At 40.9% G+C, this 18,479-nt stretch overlaps 1 protein-coding gene across 3 annotated transcripts; it reads right to left on the reverse strand.

Moving 5' to 3' along the window:
* Positions 1–1,142: 1,142 nt before the first annotated feature.
* Positions 1,143–18,270, reverse strand: LOC121327982 (runt-related transcription factor 1-like). 3 transcript variants are annotated; one of them, XR_005951626.1, is made up of 8 exons: positions 17,268–18,268; positions 16,209–16,462; positions 12,424–12,580; positions 10,197–10,301; positions 8,746–8,922; positions 5,623–5,781; positions 4,072–5,233; positions 1,143–1,882 (listed from the first exon to the last, which is right to left on the reverse strand). XR_005951626.1 is itself a non-coding variant. In XM_041272383.1 (7 exons), the coding sequence occupies exons 1-7, from the start codon at positions 17,293–17,295 to the stop codon at positions 4,749–4,751; spliced, it is 1,365 nt and encodes a 454-aa protein (XP_041128317.1). In that variant the 5' UTR covers positions 17,296–18,268; the 3' UTR covers positions 4,001–4,748. The 3 variants fall into 3 exon arrangements, 2 of the variants coding, with proteins under 2 accessions (XP_041128318.1, XP_041128317.1); XM_041272383.1 differs by lacking the exon at positions 1,143–1,882 and having other exon boundaries at positions 4,001–5,233; XM_041272384.1 differs by lacking the exons at positions 1,143–1,882; positions 8,746–8,922 and having other exon boundaries at positions 3,999–5,233; positions 17,268–18,270.
* Positions 18,271–18,479: the final 209 nt, after the last annotated feature.

Here is an 18,479-nt window from a genome sequence, read left to right on the forward strand (position 1 = left end):
AAAATATAATAAAATCAATAAAAATAATAAAAATTTAAAATTAATCTATTAAAAAAAAATAATTAATAAATAAAAAAATAATATAAAATAAATAAAAAATCCATAACTTTTTTTTATTTGGTTTTATAATATAAAAAACTAAAAAATAATAAATAATAATAATTAATAAAATAATAAAATAATATAAATAAAATTTATAATAAATAAAAAAATAAAATATAAATATCAATATATAATTAAAAATAATAATAATTAAAATAATTATAGTATACAAATATATTATATTAAATAATAAATATTAAAATCAATAAAAATAAAAAAATATTAAAAATATATATTAATAATAATTTAATTATAAAAATTTAATAAAACAAATCAATACATATAAATATAAATAAAAATAATATAAAAAATAATTAATAAAAAAAAAAAAAAAATAATTATATAAAAAAAAAAAATTAAAAAATACAAAAAAAAAAAAAAAAAAAAAAAATAAAATAATATTTTTTTTTTTTTTTTTTTTTTTTTAAGATTTTCTTTTTGTTTTTTTTTTTTTTTTTTTTTTTTTTATTTTTTTTTTTTGTTTTTTGTGTTGTTTTTTTTTTTTTTCTTTTGTTTTATATAAAATAATTATAATAAATACATAATGTGAAATAAGAATATAAAACATTAAAATAAATTTATCTAAATATTAAAAGAATAAATATAAATAAATAAATATAAATAAAAAATTAAAAAAAATAATAAATAATAAATAAATAACATAAAAGTTTGCCTCTTTCATTTCAACTTGAGACAACTGCCTTAAAGAGCACTCTAAGGTATGTTTTTAATGATATAAGCAGCAATCTAACTGATATGTAGTGCATGTTCCTGCACAGAGCTGGTAGAACAAGGATCTGGTGGGTCAACAGAATGAGAGGTCCTGGGGTAGAAACAGACCTGTATTCTCAATGCAATTGCATTGTGACAAGTAATGTAAACACCACTACTACTACTATTATTAATAATAATAATAATAATAATAATAATAATAATAATAATAATAATAATAATAATAATAATAAAACATTGCTAAAAAAAAAAAACACACAGCAGACACCAGTGGATTTCAGCAACACAACAGAAAAGTATATTTAAAAAATGAAACACAATTAGGCAATTAGTTACCCAGGTGAAACAGCAAAGTGTTGTGTAATAAGGGTCAATAACACAATTACACTGTGGAGCTATTTACATACATGTCAACAAAATAAATCACATCAACCACAAACAAAATATCAGCAAAAACTTTCCTTCTGCTCTTGGAAGCTTTTACCACAATGGGAGACACACATGATGTGACAAGGAGCACACTGCAACCCTGCAGGCTCCTGTGGGCTGGGAAACCTGGTTTGTGGGTCCAAACACGACTAACTGTTTTATGACTACAGCGACTACAGCACTGCAGGGTGTTTTAATTCCAGTCAGCACCTCCTTGACCTGAGTAGCCGAACAAACTTCAAATGTCTGTTGTGATGGATTGAGAGTTATCCAGATAGGGGCCTGCCCTGTACAACGGGCCACAAAGCGCTAGGAACATTAGACAAACAATCGGTTCCAATCTAGGCCAAGGAGTTGAGGGTAGAGGTGAGTGGTCAGGGTGGTCAGACACTCATTCATCTCGCTTGCGTCAGAGATTCAAAATGCAAATAAATCAAATAAATAATAAATTACTAAATATAAACTTAATCTCGCTGATAACCCAGCTGAGGTTTCACGTTACGGTTTAGGATTCCTGCATGTCCTCAGCTCCACAGCGGGCCCTGCCAGGGAAGATGGGAGAGACGTCTTCGAAATGCCACATGGCACCGATTTTAAACTCTTAAGATCCACGTCTGGCCTGAAAACAACAGATTGGTACAGAGTAGATGAGATTTTGAATCTCGTCCCTATCGGACTAAACCAGGAACTGTATAAAAATATAAAACCACGTCACTTTGTGTCACATGTCTGTGAGAATAATAAACCACACTGTCATTACTAACACAAGGATTTTCTCTATCCAAGCTTTACAAGAAAATAAAAACTACTGTACATCTTGTCTTGGAGCAGAAACAAAGTGAAGAACGGTAACATTTTAAAATATTTTCTCCCTGTCCATCTGATATCTTTTGGAATATCAGCTTTTTAATGTATATTTTTTTCCTTTGGAATTTATTCTGGTTCTGCTGATGAAATGTATATTAGCATTCAAATGGTATTCTTAAACTGTTCACGCTGGATTCAAAGGAATTCAGGGCCCTTATTTGAATGTGTTACCAACAAAATGTCCTGATAAGTAAGACATCAAACCAGTGATAAAGTCCCAGCCGGTCGCTGCCTGCAGCCCATCCCTGACCTGCTTGTCATTTACATTTTCTACAAGGTTTCTTTTTAAAGCCCTGCTTTTCAAATGCTCCTTTGTGTTGACCAGCAATATACAATATCCCTGCTTTCATTTAAAAAACAAACAAAAAAAACCCCAACAAAATAAATTAAAAAACATTCCATCCATCATCACGAGCTAGGCAGATACAAATCTTTGAAATACCCGGCTGTTAGGAATACAGTAACGGCTACATTGATACCCAACAGCTCCAAACAAAAACAAAAACCAACACTAAAACATCCATTGTGTGGGTGCCCAAGTTGTTACAATATTGCTTCTGTGAATTGTTCTTCAATAGTGCTACAATCGACCCAGGCTTTGCGTCTGACAAAGAATGAAATGAAAAGACTGAACACTTAACACAGCTGGAGATCTGATTGCACACTCTACAGAGTGCTGCTCCACTCCCCTTTCTCAGCATCTCTCTACAGAGTGAGTGAGTGCTGCCCCACTCCCCTTTCTCAGCATCTCTCTACACAGTGAGTGCTGCTCCACTCCCCTTTCTCAGCATCTCTCTACAGAGTGCTGCTCCACTCCCCTTTCTCAGCATCTCTCTACAGAGTGAGTGCTGCTCCACTCCCTTTTCTCAGCATCTCTCTACAGAGTGCTGCTCCACTCCCCTTTCTCAGTGTCTCTCTACAGAGTGAGTGATGCTCCACTCATCTTTCTCAGCATATTTTACAACTACTCCAGCTTGCTCCATTGTTAAAATCAGGGTTTTTAATGTACTTATTTTGTACTCCTTAATTTCAGATTTAAAAGGGGTTCACATTCATGGATTAGGATATTTATTTTCATATTTACAGAGAACATTTTTAAGGAAAATCCGCCACCTTTAACATATTGTTTTTCAATATACATTTAAACAATGTAGTAGGAACATTTTAATTTTAAGATATAACCTTTCGGGAGACAACCCCAAACTATTCGGTGGGACAGCCAAAATAATAGTTATTGACATGATATCCTGGAGGTCTCTCTGGTATTATGGGATGTATGTTGATGTTAGATGCTGTATTACAGAAATGACTTAGATGAGCAGAAATCTACCCTATGAACCAGCAAGCTGCTGGAGGTCCCTGCAGAATAACCAACCAAACCCTGAGCTCAATTCAAGCCCTTCTGGAGCGCTGTGTCCTTCTCTGGCCAGCCGGGTGGTGTCACAGAGATACAACAGGAAGACAACAACTTTGGAAAAGCAGATGCTTTTAAAAAGTAACCTTTAAACAATGAAATACAAAAGGTACACTTTGAACAATCCCATTGACAAGCTGACCGTGGAACAGGCTAAGTATTTTTCATAACAACAAAAGTTGTTCGCAAACAAACCAAAATAAAAAGCGATTTGCATACAATTTGTAATGCCACATGTTATTCACTGCAATCACACACATATGTGTGTGTGTGTGTGTGTGTGTGTGTGTGTGAGTTTGTGTGTCTGTGTGACAGTTTATTTGGTATAAATTACAGTGTAACACAGAGAAGTAAAATGCTGCTCTGATGTAAAAAAACTTTCATCAAAAACATGATTGATACTGATTGATTGAGAATAAGAGGATCTATATATATATATATATATATATATATATATATATATATATATATATATATATATATATATATATACCAAGTTCTTAAAAAACAGAATAACGGGAACTAACTCAGTCCAGCCCTTGTGAAGCCAAGCAGGTCTTGAGGAGGAGCATGGAAACCATCGGGGGGGGGAGGAGGAGGAGGAGGAGAGCTTCCAATAAACATGACATCCCCATGAAAAAATGCAAAAAAAATCTATTCACAGCGTTTCTGAACGTAAATCATTCACAGTTTTTAACCAGTTACGTTACACCACATGTTTAGTGGTCCATAATAATAATAATAATAATAATAATAATAATAATAAAAAACACAACTTTTCTCAAATATCTTGCATAGTCAACAGATATTTTGATTAAAAAAGAAAATCAGTGTGGCAACGAACATTGATTTTATCTCTGTGTTTTTTTTATTTTTTATTTCATATTCAATAAGGCCGCCACACTGCCTCGGCCATGTTGGTGGGGGACTTGCTCAGATTCAATAATGCCACTACAATGCCTCGGCCATGTTGGTGGGGGAGTTGTTCATATTCCATAAGGCCGCCATACTGCCTCGGCCATGTTGGTGGAGGAGTTGTTCATATTCAATAAGGCCGCTGTACTGTCTCAGCCATTTTGGTGAGGGAGTTGCTCAGATTCAATAAGGCTGCCACACTGCCTACGCCATGTTGGTGAGGGAGTTGCTCAGATTCAAAAAGGCTGCCACACTGCCTCGGCCATGTTGGTGAGGGAGTTGCTCAGATTCAATAAGGCCGCCACACTGCCTCGGCCATGTTGGTGGGGGAGTTGCTGTGGCTCCCCTCGGCCTCCACCCCTTCGCTCTGGCTGGGGAGGTTGGGGTGGAGCAGCGCCGAGCCGGTGGAGGCATTGGTGCAAGGAGGGAGGATGCGTGGTGGGGATCGCTCCCCCCCGGACATCATGGAGAACTGGTAGGAGCCAGCGGAAGTGCTGTAGTAGAGGTGGTAGGGGGGCGAGCTGGTCTGGAAGGCACCAGTCTGCCCCTGCGAGGATGCTCCAGGGTAGGGGGGAGGCAGGTAGGTGTGGTAGCGAGCAGCGCTGCTCATGGCTGACATGCCGATCCCAATCCCCGTGGTGACGGGAGTAGGGGTGTAAGTGAAGGCTCCCGGGTAGTGCATGCGGGGGTCTGAGAAGCGGCTGTCTGGAAGGGTGGAAAACTGCCTCTCGATAGCCATCCGGGGGTCACTGAAGGCTGTCAGGTCTGGAGCAGCTGGGAGAAGAGTTAAAACAGATCTTAGATAACAGAGCCTCACCGAGGCAAGCACAAGCAAGCATGTTTAATCAAGCAAAAATTGAGAAATGAGAATTTCTAAATCTAACATGAAATACTGTATTGCTATTATGGCTTCCAGTAAACTTTAGCAATATCATTTTGTAGTTTCTTTGATTACAAGATGTTAAAGAAAATATTTAAATTATGTTCATATATATTTTTCTATGTATATAATTATGTCTCAATCTTAGGTGATGCAAAACTCTTGTTTAGCAGAAGTGCAAAAGGTCATCCATTTGCTACAGCACTGTAAAGGAAGCTAGCCTTGTGGAATGAGGCTTGGCTCTGCAGGGGTGGTCAGTGATGCTTCTACACATTGGCCTTACCAGAGAGCCTGCTGGAGAGCTCAGTCAGGGAGGCCATGCCGCTGGCCCTGCCCGGGGAGATGGGGGTGGCAGGGTGGACGGCCGGGGTGGAGATTTGACCCAGGTACGGGTACGACTGCTCATAGGACCAGGAAGGGGATGCCTGCATCTGTCTGGAATCTGAAAACAAGAATACACACACACACCCCAGATCAGGTAGGCTGAGTAAGACATACGCACAGGCAGCTTAGTCTCAGGACACAAGGATGGGTTACTGCATTGTACACCAGATTACTCTGTTATAAGCTTGACTGTTCTACAGTTATAAGTAGAAAGGGCCTGTTCACGGTCTCAATAAGGCCACTGTTTGAACCAAATAGGATTCGAAAGGGTATGTGTCTCCAGGGTATATTGCTGCCTATACAATATGTGAAGTCCTAGGAAGGGCTCTTCTCAACTATGCAAATATTTACATTTGTATCAATTCAGATCAAGAGATCAGACTGACCCTTGGATTTGAACAGATATCGCTGGGCTAGAGGATTTTAGGACCAGCCACTTCTAAACCATTGAGAATTGAGCAACAGTGATCTGAGAGACAGCAAATTCCATACAGTATCGAGAATACAGTGTGTAAATTCTCACAACCAGCAAATTTAATGGCGAAAATTCAGTGCTTTTAACTTAGGCCAGCCAATGAAATAAAGAAACAGGGATCCTAGCGTATGAAACCAAAGAATCCAGAAGTAGGATCTTGTTCTGTTTCAGAAGTGTACAGCACCTCGGCCCCTCTCATACACAGAGCCGGACCCCAACAACCACACTGCATAACTGCTGTGGAAGAACTTTAAAACAGGCTGAAGCAGCTGCTCTAAATCTTTGACATGTCGGCAATACAAGCAACAGCAAAAAAAAGGTCTTGAATTACTTAATAATCATTTCCTTTGGCCGAAACCCAGCGTCTATTTATGGGAAAGGGATCAGAACACAGCCGTCATTCAGACAGGAAGAGCCCCTTCCCATCATGCCCTCATTTCATCTGCTAGCGAGCGAGTCAACACTGCAGGCTACCCACCAACGGACTGCCTGCTATCAGACCGGAAGCAATGAAAAAAGACAGGCCCAGGATTCAGGAATAACACAAGACTTGACAAACACCCAGGATTCAAGAATAACACAAGACTTGACAAACATTAGATACATCTGTGATCTTTCAACTCATTTCCCAATGACTGGCTGTCTGCCAAGACCTTAAAGAATAAACATGAGGCAGATTCACGCAGGATACCTGTATCCCTTAACAAGCCCAGTTGCTTTGCTTGGTGCACTATCACTCGCATCTCAACTAGCAATAGCTGCTTAAGTATCAGTATTTGGGGTGTGGTAAAAATACATTTAACATTGAGGAAGTGCAAATCAACAATTGAAAGCCCTGATATCTTGTACACAATCGGGTCATATGGCCAGTCTTTTTTAAATTTGAAAATAAGAGTCAGAGGCCCACCAAGCCAGCAGAGTGCCTGGGTGTTTCTAACAAGGCTTCCTTTGTCTTGGGCAGGTGTTAGAGTCCAGTCCAGGAGCTCCTCCAAGAAACTGAAATGAACACAGACCCACACACACAGACCAAAACACAGAGCCACACACACACAGACCTAAACACAGAGCCACACACACAGACCTAATCACAAATCCCCACACACACAGACCTAAACACAGAGCCACACACACAGACCCACACACACATAGACCCCCCCCCCTAAATAAACGAATAAAGATACCTAGTTAAAACATTTCTCTGATGCAGTACTGCAGACTGAGAATCTGCAGCTGCTCACAGACCATGGGAAGCACTAAACTCAGACTACCATTTTAAAAGTAACATTGGGTAAAAGCAGGTGCTAGAGCTATGGACGATCTATCGATCTATCAATCTATCTATCTATCTATCTATCTATCTATCTATCTATCTATCTATCTATCTCTCTATCTGTCTATCTATCATAAAAATACATATACATTCTTTTTTTTTTTATTTCAAGCTCAAAGGGGATATAGATATAATTATTTTTTGTAATCTTTCTGTCAAATGACTATACTTTTTATTTCACTTTCTGCTGAGATCATTAAAAACGCGTTGGCTTTCTCCTCAAGTAAGTGTGGGGTGAAATCTATATCTGCACCCCTTATAAAATAAAGAAGATACAAGGATGAAATCAGAAACTTCAAGCCGGTGTTTCACTGGTTGAGCGCAGTTGTATTACCAGAGCTTAGTGCTGGATCGCACAAAACTCCAAAAAACGCACAAACGCTCTTAACAACAGTTATTACAGTGTTGTCGCTCCTGTTCGTCGGATTAGTTGCCCCGCCTCTGGTATTGTTCAAACCTGAACATTATGCAGCTGCCGACATCAATAAGGACAAAACCTTGATCCACAAGCAGATAAGAACTTGACGCAAGTACGGAAACTACAGTAAGTCAAGGTCAGTACATTAGCTATATAATACTATCCCTTACAGCATCCAGGTGTGTTACATTGCCCCCATTCTCATGGTACTACGAAGGGTTAAGGACACGTGTTTGTAACTTGCTCAGGCATGCAGTTGTGCACAAAAGGCTTGCTTTATTTTTCTATTTGTTTTGTTCTTAGATCTCAGGACCTGTTCAGTCTGGGAAGGTTTCAGTTACTGGCATACTGTATTTCGGTAAAAGAACAAACAAAACCACTAGCAACCTTTCCCCTGACAGCATGAAACATAACAGGAGTGCTCCAGCTCTGTGACGTTCAGGATCTCTGTGTGTTTGCAGGGTGCCTGGCTCCATACAGTCAGAATGGTGTATAGTTTACTGTGTGGCAAAGTGCTTGTTTGCTCTTCACTTGCTGTGAAGAAGTGTGTAGGATAAGGGTAGCTTGACACATCCTCCTCTCCCCCCCACCTCTCTCTCTCTCTCTCTCCCCCTCTCTCACTCTCTCCCCTCCTCCTTCCCCTCTCTCTCTCACTCTCTCTCCCCTCCTCACTCCCCCCTCTCTCTCTTCCCCTCTCTCTCTCACTCTATCCTCCTCTTTCCCTCTCTCTCGCTCTCTATCCTCCTCTCCTCCTCTCTCTCTCCCCTCCTCCTCCCCTCTCTCTCTCACGCTCACTCACCCTGTATCTGGCTGTGCGGCTGTCCCGTGAAGGGGGTGCTGTGGTTGAGGGCTGGGCGGGGGTTGTGGTGTGGACTGACCCTCATGGCGGTGCGTCTCAGCTGTTCCAGCTCGCTCAGCCGCTCCGAGAACGCCAGGCTGCCGGGCTTCCCCTGCTCCTCCAGCTTCTGACGGTGCCCTGCCGTGCGGAAACACAGGGGGGTGGGGGGCGACGTTAACCTCTCTGAGGAACACAAGGGGGGGCCTATTTAGAGCGTGCAGCGAGTGGTGGATAATGAGTGGGGGATATGCAGGCTTATAAACAAATTATAAAACAAACTGCAACAAAGCCCACAGCGGTTACTCATGCAGTAGAAATCATTTGGGTTAGAAATAATGATAATGCAGGCTGTGGTTTTTCTATTGCTGCTCTCTCTCTCTCTCTCTCTGCCCATGCACTGTTCAATCTCTTTCCCCCCTCCGTAGAGAAGACCTCACATGCAGGGGAATTAATGATTGTGGGACTCAAGAAGAAGGGGGTCCGTCACCAGTGCCCTCGCCTGCCTGCCTGCCTGCCATCTCTCTGTTCTCCTTCCCCTGGAGCTATCGTGAGGAAATCACTTCTCAAATACAAACTCCTTTCCATGTCTTTGATGCTGGAGCAGGGGTGAGCAGGGCTGAGCTCTGTGACTGCATTTCAGACACAGGCAAAGTGGCCCATTAGCAAGACACCTGTATGTTTCTTTAAGCCAGGATAAAGGGAAGGACATGCCTAGAGGTGACCCAGGATCTGTCTGTAGTGGTTTCTAATGTATATGGTTTGTTTTGAGATCTGTAGATATGTGTGTGTGCGTGTGTGTGTGTGTGTGTGCGTGTGCGTGTGCGTCTCGTGACCATGGCAAAAGTCATCTTTTGAGGGGCGGCACCTTGGTGAGGGGCGGAAGAACGAGTATGTAAATTTCAGCCACTGGAGTCAAGTGAAGGATAAGGACACTTGTCAATTGGGGATTGGTGTTCCACTGACTACAGAGGCGGGACATTACATACTAAAGGGAACGTACTACTGTGTTCGGGGGGGTCCGAAAGTAAAATAGGAGGAGTAACGGGTGGAGGGAGAGACTGGTTTGCTGCAGCGGGATTTTTAAAACAGAAAACACTAACATTTCTTTTGTCTTTTTTTGTTTATGTATGGTTCGCCACGAAGACGATTAAAGACGAGTCATCACGGTTTGTTTTGGATTTCACCCCTGCACTCCTTCCCTCACACCATTTTGTTTTATTTTGTTATTTAATTATTTTGTTGTGTATAGATAATAAAAATAAATGATTTTATTTCTGTACACATAAATTACTGTCTGGACATTCCATTTAATACACTCACGCCTCACAGTGCGTGTGTGTGTGTTTGTCACTGTGCTTTTGTATTGTGCTCCTGGTTAGTCTCTTGAGTTTCCCCGTGGCTGTTGTACTCACGTCTTGGCTCCCGCGGTCCATCCACAGTGATCTTGATGGCTCTGTGGTACGTGGCCACTTGTGGCGGGTTTGTAAACACTGTGATGGTCAGTGTGAAGCTTTTCCCTGTTGAGAGAATGTAAAGGCACGGTCAGTTCATTCAGGGAAGCTAGAGAACAAAGTTCAATTACAGACTTGGACAATAAGATTCACAACCCCCTGTAAGTACAGTAAGCACCAATATCTGAATCTTTACTACTACGACTCTTCCCATGGAGTATTTATCTCAGAAAAACATGTTCTTCAAAATAGGCCCCCTTCATCCTGATTACACATTTCTTCTTAAAAAAAACGTATGTCAAAGCTTTGTAAGTGCCACTAAAATTGTACAAATACAACAAATGCGAGCGCGTGCAGAGTAAGCCTGGTCAGACGAACACACTTCAGGCTGTGATGATTGTGGAGATGCTTGTTCCACTCAGACTCCATGGCAGGAAGCTTGTCTCCTGCTGGAGCCATGCCAGCTCTTCCACTGCCGAGGGACGCAACGAAGGACCTTCTTGAATGTCGATAGTAATCTGTCATCCTTACATCTACCTTAGACATTGGAGCCATTCTCCAAAAAAAGAAGAGAAACAAAAAAAAAAAAAAAGAAAAAAGAAAGAAAAAAAAAAAAAAAGAGAAAAAAAAAAAGGAAAAAAAGAAAAAAAAAACGTTCTTTTTTTGTTTTTCTTTTTTTCTTCCTCTGAAAAGAGAAATAAAGAGGAAAAGAAAAAATTCTCTAAAACCTTCTTTTTGTTCTCTTCTGTTTTTTTTCGTTTTTCTTTTCTTTTTCTTCCTTTTTCTCCCTCCTTTTTCCTTTCTTTTTTTTATTTTTTCTCTCTTTTTTGTTTTTTTTTGTTCTCAAAGCAGGGTTCATTGCGATTGTCTTGAAGTGATTTAAAGGAATTAATTCATACAAATTAAACCCGAGTGATACCCATGCGTCACTACAGGGCCACCCCCGAACTGAGGGAAAGAAATCCGACTCTGAGATTATCTGAGATTCTCTGGTAGCATGCTGTATAACTGCCCCCCAAAGAGAATTCCCTGGTGTATCAGACCCCCAACATCCCAATAACAAGGCAGCAAGCGAGGGAGACTGGCCTCCTGCTGCAGAATGTCTGTGAGAGACACAGCCGTTCAATATGAATATGTCTCGCTTACTCACTCTTTCACCTGCCAGGATCACTATCTCTGATTGCAGGGATCTTCGAGGGTTACATATTTTACATACTTACATATGGGTTTACATATGGGTTACATATTTTCAGCTCTGCAGTTCCTCTTACTGCACTCTTGCATCTGATACATATTCTTATCAAATAACACTGGTTTCACATTAGGTACCTCCTAAGTACCACGCTGTATGCACAGAAACCACACATGCACAGAAACCGCACATGCACCAAGAAGCTCTACAGGACGGTACAGTTAAAGAAAGCGATTAGATGTGTCATCTGGTGTGAGGTCAGAAGGTCTTATTACTACCCAGTTTTACAGTACAGGTCGTTGAAATCCCCCAGGGAAAGGGGTCCAGCCAGCCTATATCTTCAGTGGCTCAAGAGGGATTCAAACCATAGGGTTTTCTTAATGTGTTTGCCAATTCCATCTTTGGCAGGGAGCTGGCTTAGCCTGGTTTGTTTGCATGTGCTCCCTTCTTCAGAAACATTATGGCCTGTTATTAAATGGTACTGGTTCCAGCTAATGAACCTGTGCTAATGGGATATCTGACACCCAGCCAGTCAAAGCTAATGTTATTAATTAGTGTCGATCTGTGTTAATGCAATGGTTTGATTGTGTTTGTGTGCTTCTGACTGTGGTGTCTCTTTGAACAGTGTGAAAGACAATGCTCTTTCCACTCATTTGAATTGAGTCCATCTAAATATTCAGATAAACAAGGTGTTGCTGTGTTCTCAATGGTGAGCAATGCAGTGAATAGATATTCAGATAAACAAGGCATTGCTGTGTTCTCAATGGTGAGCAATGCAGTGAATAGATATTCAGATAAACAAGGTGTTGCTGTGTTCTCAATGGTGAGCAATGCAGTGAATAGATATTCAGATAAACAAGGCGTTGCTGTGTTCTCAATGGTGAGCAATGCAGTGAATAGATATTCAGATAAACAAGGCATTGCTGTGTTCTCAATGGTGAGCAATGCAGTGAAGGCTGTGGACCTGTGCTGGCTGGATTTTAGGGTCTCACTCACCTCTGCCGCTGCGCCCCACGAATCTCAGGTCGTTAAAACGGGCCACCTGGTTCTTCATGGCGGCCGTGGCGTTGCGCAGCTCTGCCGAGTAATTCTCATCGTTTCCTGCCATCACCGTGACCAGCGTGCCGTCGGGAACGTCGCCCAGGCCAACCACCTGCGCAGAACACAAGACAGATGGGGTTACTGGAATAGTGACATTCAAACATCAATGCATGAGGTCAAATTAACAATGTACAGTAACACACACACAGTACAGACACAGCCTGGGGGGCAGATAGCATAGAGGCCCTGTCAGGAAGAGAGCCCCTACATTATCTGTACCAGCTGAGCTACAGTTAAAGGGGGTCAAGAAAGAAATGAATCAAGGTTCACAGCAGTCTGGCTTAATCTGTATTATCTACAGGACATTCTGTGTAGTGTCAGAGCTTTCCCTCTGGAGGCCAAGCAAGAATATAATGATATATTCCCTAAACTCTCAATTAAAACATCAGAGCAAAGCTATACAAACATTTTAGTCAAAACATCTTTCTACAAGACTAAGCAACACCGTCCTCCCCAAATAAGAAGAAGAAGAAGAAGAAGAAGAAGAAGAAGATGATGATGATGATCTTGCAGGGGGTGCATCATCAGACACCATTGCTCTAGCCTCCAGCAGTTCAGAAGAATCCCTGATTTAGAGCCATGTTCAAGTATGACAAACACCACCTTCAAAGCAGAGCGAATCAAGGAGCATCAATCCTGTTATTGTGTCCACAAGCAAAAGATCTAATCTAATTCTCCAATGCGTAAAATCTCCATGTCAAAACTGACAAGCCCGAACAACAGTCATTGCAACAAGGCCACTGAGCCGACAAGCAAGGGGTGGTTACTGGAGCTTGTGAACAATTACTTGTCTTCCTCTTGTACTTGCAGTCCCTGTTCATTGCTCCACACACACACACACAGGGTTCAATCACAGACTGTCCATGTGCTGGCTGACTGGCTGACTGACTGGCTGCTTGTTTTAATGTGGGATTCTTTGATTGCTGTAGTTCATGTTTGCACAAGTGCATGCAAGCAGTCAGATAGAATGTAGAGGAAATGAAATGTTAATAAGTTATTACCCAGTTTCCCCTTTCTAGAAAATCCCCCTTGCAAATAAAGGTAACGTTTTAAAAACTATTTTAGACTTCTGCAGCAGTTTTTAATAAATGTATGCAGATCAGCAATTAGCTATTGATTGTGTATTAACATGTCAAAAGCAAATACAATATGCTGATGTGAACCCCTGGACAGTAATAACTCAGCAATAGCCTTAGAATCAGATATAGAATATTAAAAGAAAACAAACGGTGAGCACATTTCTGTTGCTTTGTCTTGCAGCAAATCAATAGCACGCATGACAAAAACTAATTCCAATTCAAGGAGCAATGGGGCAGAAACAGCATTCAGAATGCACATCATCCACAGCACAGCAGCTGCAAACAGAATGTGCATTCAAAACTGCACGCAAGCAAACGTGGAACAAAACTATATATAACACGCAGAAGTGAGAATGACCTGCAATACAATACTCAAAAGAAAATAGCAAACAACAACCCTGGCACTGTGCAAAAGCTGTGCATTGTGAACTCCACACGCCTTTATCAAGCAATGCATTCTTGAATACCTTGCACGCGCGCGTTTACGACCTACGCTGTCTAAGGGGCTGCAATGAGGAGGAGATCCCTAATTAACATTAACAACAGGGCATGTTGCGAAATGTCAGTGTTTGTTTTACACTGTGCTGCATTGTAATGCCGTCGATAACTCTGTTTTGGTTTGCCCTTAGGCCGTAAAGGTAACTCGGTAAAAAAAAAAAAAATATATATTATACATGTCGGTAAAAGGGTTGGCACAACCGGAACGTTTCTCATTTTAAACAAGACATTTAAAAAAATAACTCGAAATTACTAAACCACTGACAGATTTCGATTGTAATCCCATTATTATTATTATTATTATTATTATTATTATTATTATTATTATTATTATTATTAAGCAATGGTTTTACTAGTACAGGAACCTTTGAAAATGAAAAGTTAAAGCCTCTAAATTCGTGTAATGTATAAGGATATCGGCTTCATTTGCGATATTGTAATAAAAGCGTTTCCGTGTTATAACCATGCTAATAAAATGTATATAGGGCCTACTGACTGCGATGCTGATATTTGTCCATTTGTAAAGAAAACAGTGGCACGGCGAGACAACAGCGTTACAAACATGCTGTTATTATTTTTAAAGAAACTTCGAGATCGCCGCTAACGGGCTTTCAGCTGTGTTTAATATTAAAGGAAATCTTCATTTGAAACACGACATGTAAGATTGTATTTAGTTCAATAACGAATATATATATATGTGTGTGTGTTCAATGGACATTGTTTGCGAAAACACATTAAAGAAAGGTCCTGGACTAACACAAAAGCAACATAGAAAACCATCGCATGCCCATATTAGCTAAATCTGCTCTATCTTAAAATGATGTGTACTACTGTTTTAAAAAGCGGAAAGCGTTTTTTTTTTTTTTTTTTTTTTTTTTTTTTTAAAGCACAAAACGAATTATATTTAAAGCCAGCCTATATGAACTGTGCTTAGAGGAAGCGACACATCAAATCTTGAGAGACTTTAAAACCAAATACAGACATTCATTTGTATTTGTTTTATAGTAATTATTTATATAAGTATGTATTTATGTATGTATGTATGTATGTATGTATGTATGTATGTATGTATGTTATTATTATTATTATTATTATTATTATTATTATGATGATGATGATGATGATTATTATTATGATTATTATTCTGCTTATTTTAGAAATGTGAAATGCGTTACAAATATGTAGCTGAAATATATCTTCGTATATAAATAGTGCCTATTGAAACCCGCACGAAATCTAATTCAACCCACATTATTTCTTTAGCATAGCAAATGGGCTTTTAGGAGAATAATACAGTATATTCGTTTAGCCTGCATTATTATTATTATTATTATTATTATTATTATTATTATTATTATTATTATTATTATTAATACAAATGCAAGAAATGAAGAATAGACCTCGGACTATCTGTGACCCGCCAAAAAACAAATTAACGTGTGATACTGAATGATTCTATTCGAGGGAAGGTGATGCGGATGAATGAGCACCGTGGTTAACAGCACTGCTGTAACATCCCATTGCGTTTATCAGCTCAAAAACTATTTTACAAACCTAATGTGCAAATGTAAAACCCAAATAGCAGCCACTATTATTTTATAAAGGAAATGCGCTTCAGTTGCTGGAGATTTGATTTTGTCGCACACTCTGGTTTTGAGTGAATAAATCCCGCGATATAGAGAGAACGGTGCAGCAAAAGCGCTGTTTCACTTCCTGGACTATAGAGGTTCTGACACAGACCGTCCCCTCTCACAGCAGAGCTGGCATGATTCCTAAAACAGGCCATCACATCTCCGTCTATTACCAAGTAAGGACTGTATTTTATTATTGCCTGATTATTTTGTGGAGGTTAATGTTAGCTGCTCCAGGTGAACAACGCCACCCAGTGGATTCTCGTTACTGTGCATTTGAAAATCTGTAGTTTCAAAAAAAAAAAAAAAAAACACACAGTTCAATCATCTTTTAGACATGCATTGATCAAAGATTAAAATGCACGTGAAAGCAGATGTTTAAAGAATGCAACATACATCTTAAGAGTTACATGTCATTAAAGTGTGTTGCATGGGAGATTTTAAAAACATTGCATTACAGTGCACGTCTTACCTTAAAAGCTATGGGCAGGGTCTTGTTGCACCTCCAGTGTGTCGGCAGGACAGAGCAGAGAAAGTTTGGGCTGTCGGTCCGGACCAGCTCCCCGGGGTGGTCTGACAGCACCTCCACCACACTCCGGTCTGTAATGCGTAGTTTCCCCACCAGGGCAGCGCTGTTCTCCTGCCCCCCCAGCGGTAAGCCTTCGCTTATTTTGCCAGGGCTCAGAGTGGTGGACGGCGGCGTGAACCTGCGCGCAGGGGCAGCATCTGTGGCGAAAGCAACACATTGTTAAAATGTCAACAAGTGAGCAATGCTAGGGGAAGTGATCGGTTATTAACAGACTTGTGCCAGAGAGGAACACTTTGGAAGTCAGTGAACAGTTACTAACTTAGCAAACAACACCCCAATAACCGCACCTCAGCTGTGACTATTTAAACCACGACGATCTCATTCAGGTATCAGCTGGGGGACATTTTGCAGTTCATGCGAAACAAATCTGAAAGAAAAATCATCCCCTACAGTCCACAACAGCGACTTCAATGTACATTCATGTGTTGCTTTCATTTATAAAGCTGACAACCACGCGGAGGCTCCTGCCAAGACATTGCTTTTAAACTGTTGCTCATTTAGAAATGAACGGGGTACAGACAAAGTTATAAATATATCCTTGTGTGTGTGTGTGTACATCTACGGCCAAAAGTTTTGCATCGCCCTTTTTTAACTACAGGTATGTGAACATAATTTACATATTTTATTTAACATAGTGTAATCAAAGAAACTACAACACGATATCGCAAAGGTCTACCGGAAGCAATAAGCAATGTAATTCAATATGTTAACGTAACATTATTCAGCAGGTTTCATTGGACTTTTTGAAGCAAAATGAGTTCATAGTCTAGGGTGGTGTAACGTTTGGCCATAGCTGTATGTATGTAGTGTAAGCATGTTTGTGTTAATTTCTGTATGCATTATTAATTGGTATGTACAGTTGGTAGTCCTCTCTTGCCAGCTTATGGTTAACGAGATATAAACAGATAACTGCAATGTAAAAGAGCTCTGCCACTATCCTACCGTATTTGGCGTCCCAAAGGAAAACCATTACTGTAGTATATTCCGCTTGATGGAGAGGAAGGATAGCGCCCGACACTGGCAGTGTCAACTAGCGACTCTTCAGTTTACAAATATATCATCGAAGTTCAGCTTTGTCTGTTGTTCTCGCCTCGCAGACCCCTCTCTTTTCTCAAGTTCATAGGAGGGGCGCGTAAACACGAAGCCGCATCTGAAACCACTCTGGGGACCCTGGTTACCCTTGGTGGTGTATTCTTCCGCGGTGTTTTGCTGGCCGTGTGCTCTCAACAGCAGCACCACTTCAACTTGAAATCCCCAGCAGCGCTTCGCGAAACTTTAAAAAGGAACAGAGGCTCTCAGTACCAACCGAGGCGGTGAGTCACTGCCAAGTCGCGCATCGCCCACGAAACCAACCCCGCTTCCTGTACACAGCGCACAGGCAGATCGTGTTAACTACAGCAGGTGGAAGCGCGGTGCATTCACTTTCACATTCGTCAATAAGAACAGACACTCCTGAAACAAGCAGGTGAAGGGCGCAACACAGCCCCCTGAGCACAGACACTCACAAACTAATAAAGCAACAGTTGGTAGGGCGAGGGAAGCTGCAGCATCCTTCTCCAGAGAAAAGATAGCAGACTAAACACTGAAGACGAGTCCAAACTCAGCAGGCGCATGTAGGAGAAAGGTCCTGCGCCCCACAATAGACAGGTGACAGTTTGTCTGGGTGGGCAGGCAGGCAGTGGAGCTGGTGTCTCAGCTCTCCAGTCGAACTCAGTGCGCTGTCCCGAGCTGATAGTGATAGTGCTGCTAGGTCACTTGACAGTAGTAACACTGTTGGTGCAAATCTACACCAGAAAGAGAGCGCAGATTTCCCAATAGAAGCACAGACACTGGTTCTCTTGTGTAAGTAATTCCCCGGGATTGACAAAATGCTTCTATTTCTTCTATTTCTCTACTGTCACTCGGTTCCACTGCAAACCCGAACACGCTGCTTGCGTGCTCAACTCTCTCTCTCTCTCTCTCTCTCTCTCTCTCTCTCTCTCTCTCTCTCTCTCTCTCTCTCTCTCTCTCTCTCTCTCTCTCTCTCTCTCTCTCTCTCTCTCTCTCTCTCCTCTCTCTCTCTCTCTCTCTCTCTACGCTGTGCACACGCTATATGAATGACATTGCCTGGAAATGAAGTCACTTTTACTGTAAGCGGGCTCCGGAGGAATGCGA

The sequence above is a fragment of the Polyodon spathula genome, chromosome 15 (genome assembly GCF_017654505.1).
Source record: "Polyodon spathula isolate WHYD16114869_AA chromosome 15, ASM1765450v1, whole genome shotgun sequence".
Taxonomy (NCBI): Eukaryota; Metazoa; Chordata; class Actinopteri; order Acipenseriformes; family Polyodontidae; genus Polyodon; species Polyodon spathula.

Coding starts and splice junctions, on each gene's coding strand:
- LOC121327982 (XM_041272383.1), bottom strand. CDS start 17,295: ATGGTTTTCCTTTGGGACGCCAAATACG. Junction 12,581..16,208: donor CCCTGCCCATAGCTTTTAAG/GTAAGACGTGCA, acceptor TGTTCTGCGCAG/GTGGTTGGCCTGGGCGACGT. Junction 10,302..12,423: donor CGTGGGGCGCAGCGGCAGAG/GTGAGTGAGACC, acceptor TTCTCTCAACAG/GGAAAAGCTTCACACTGACC.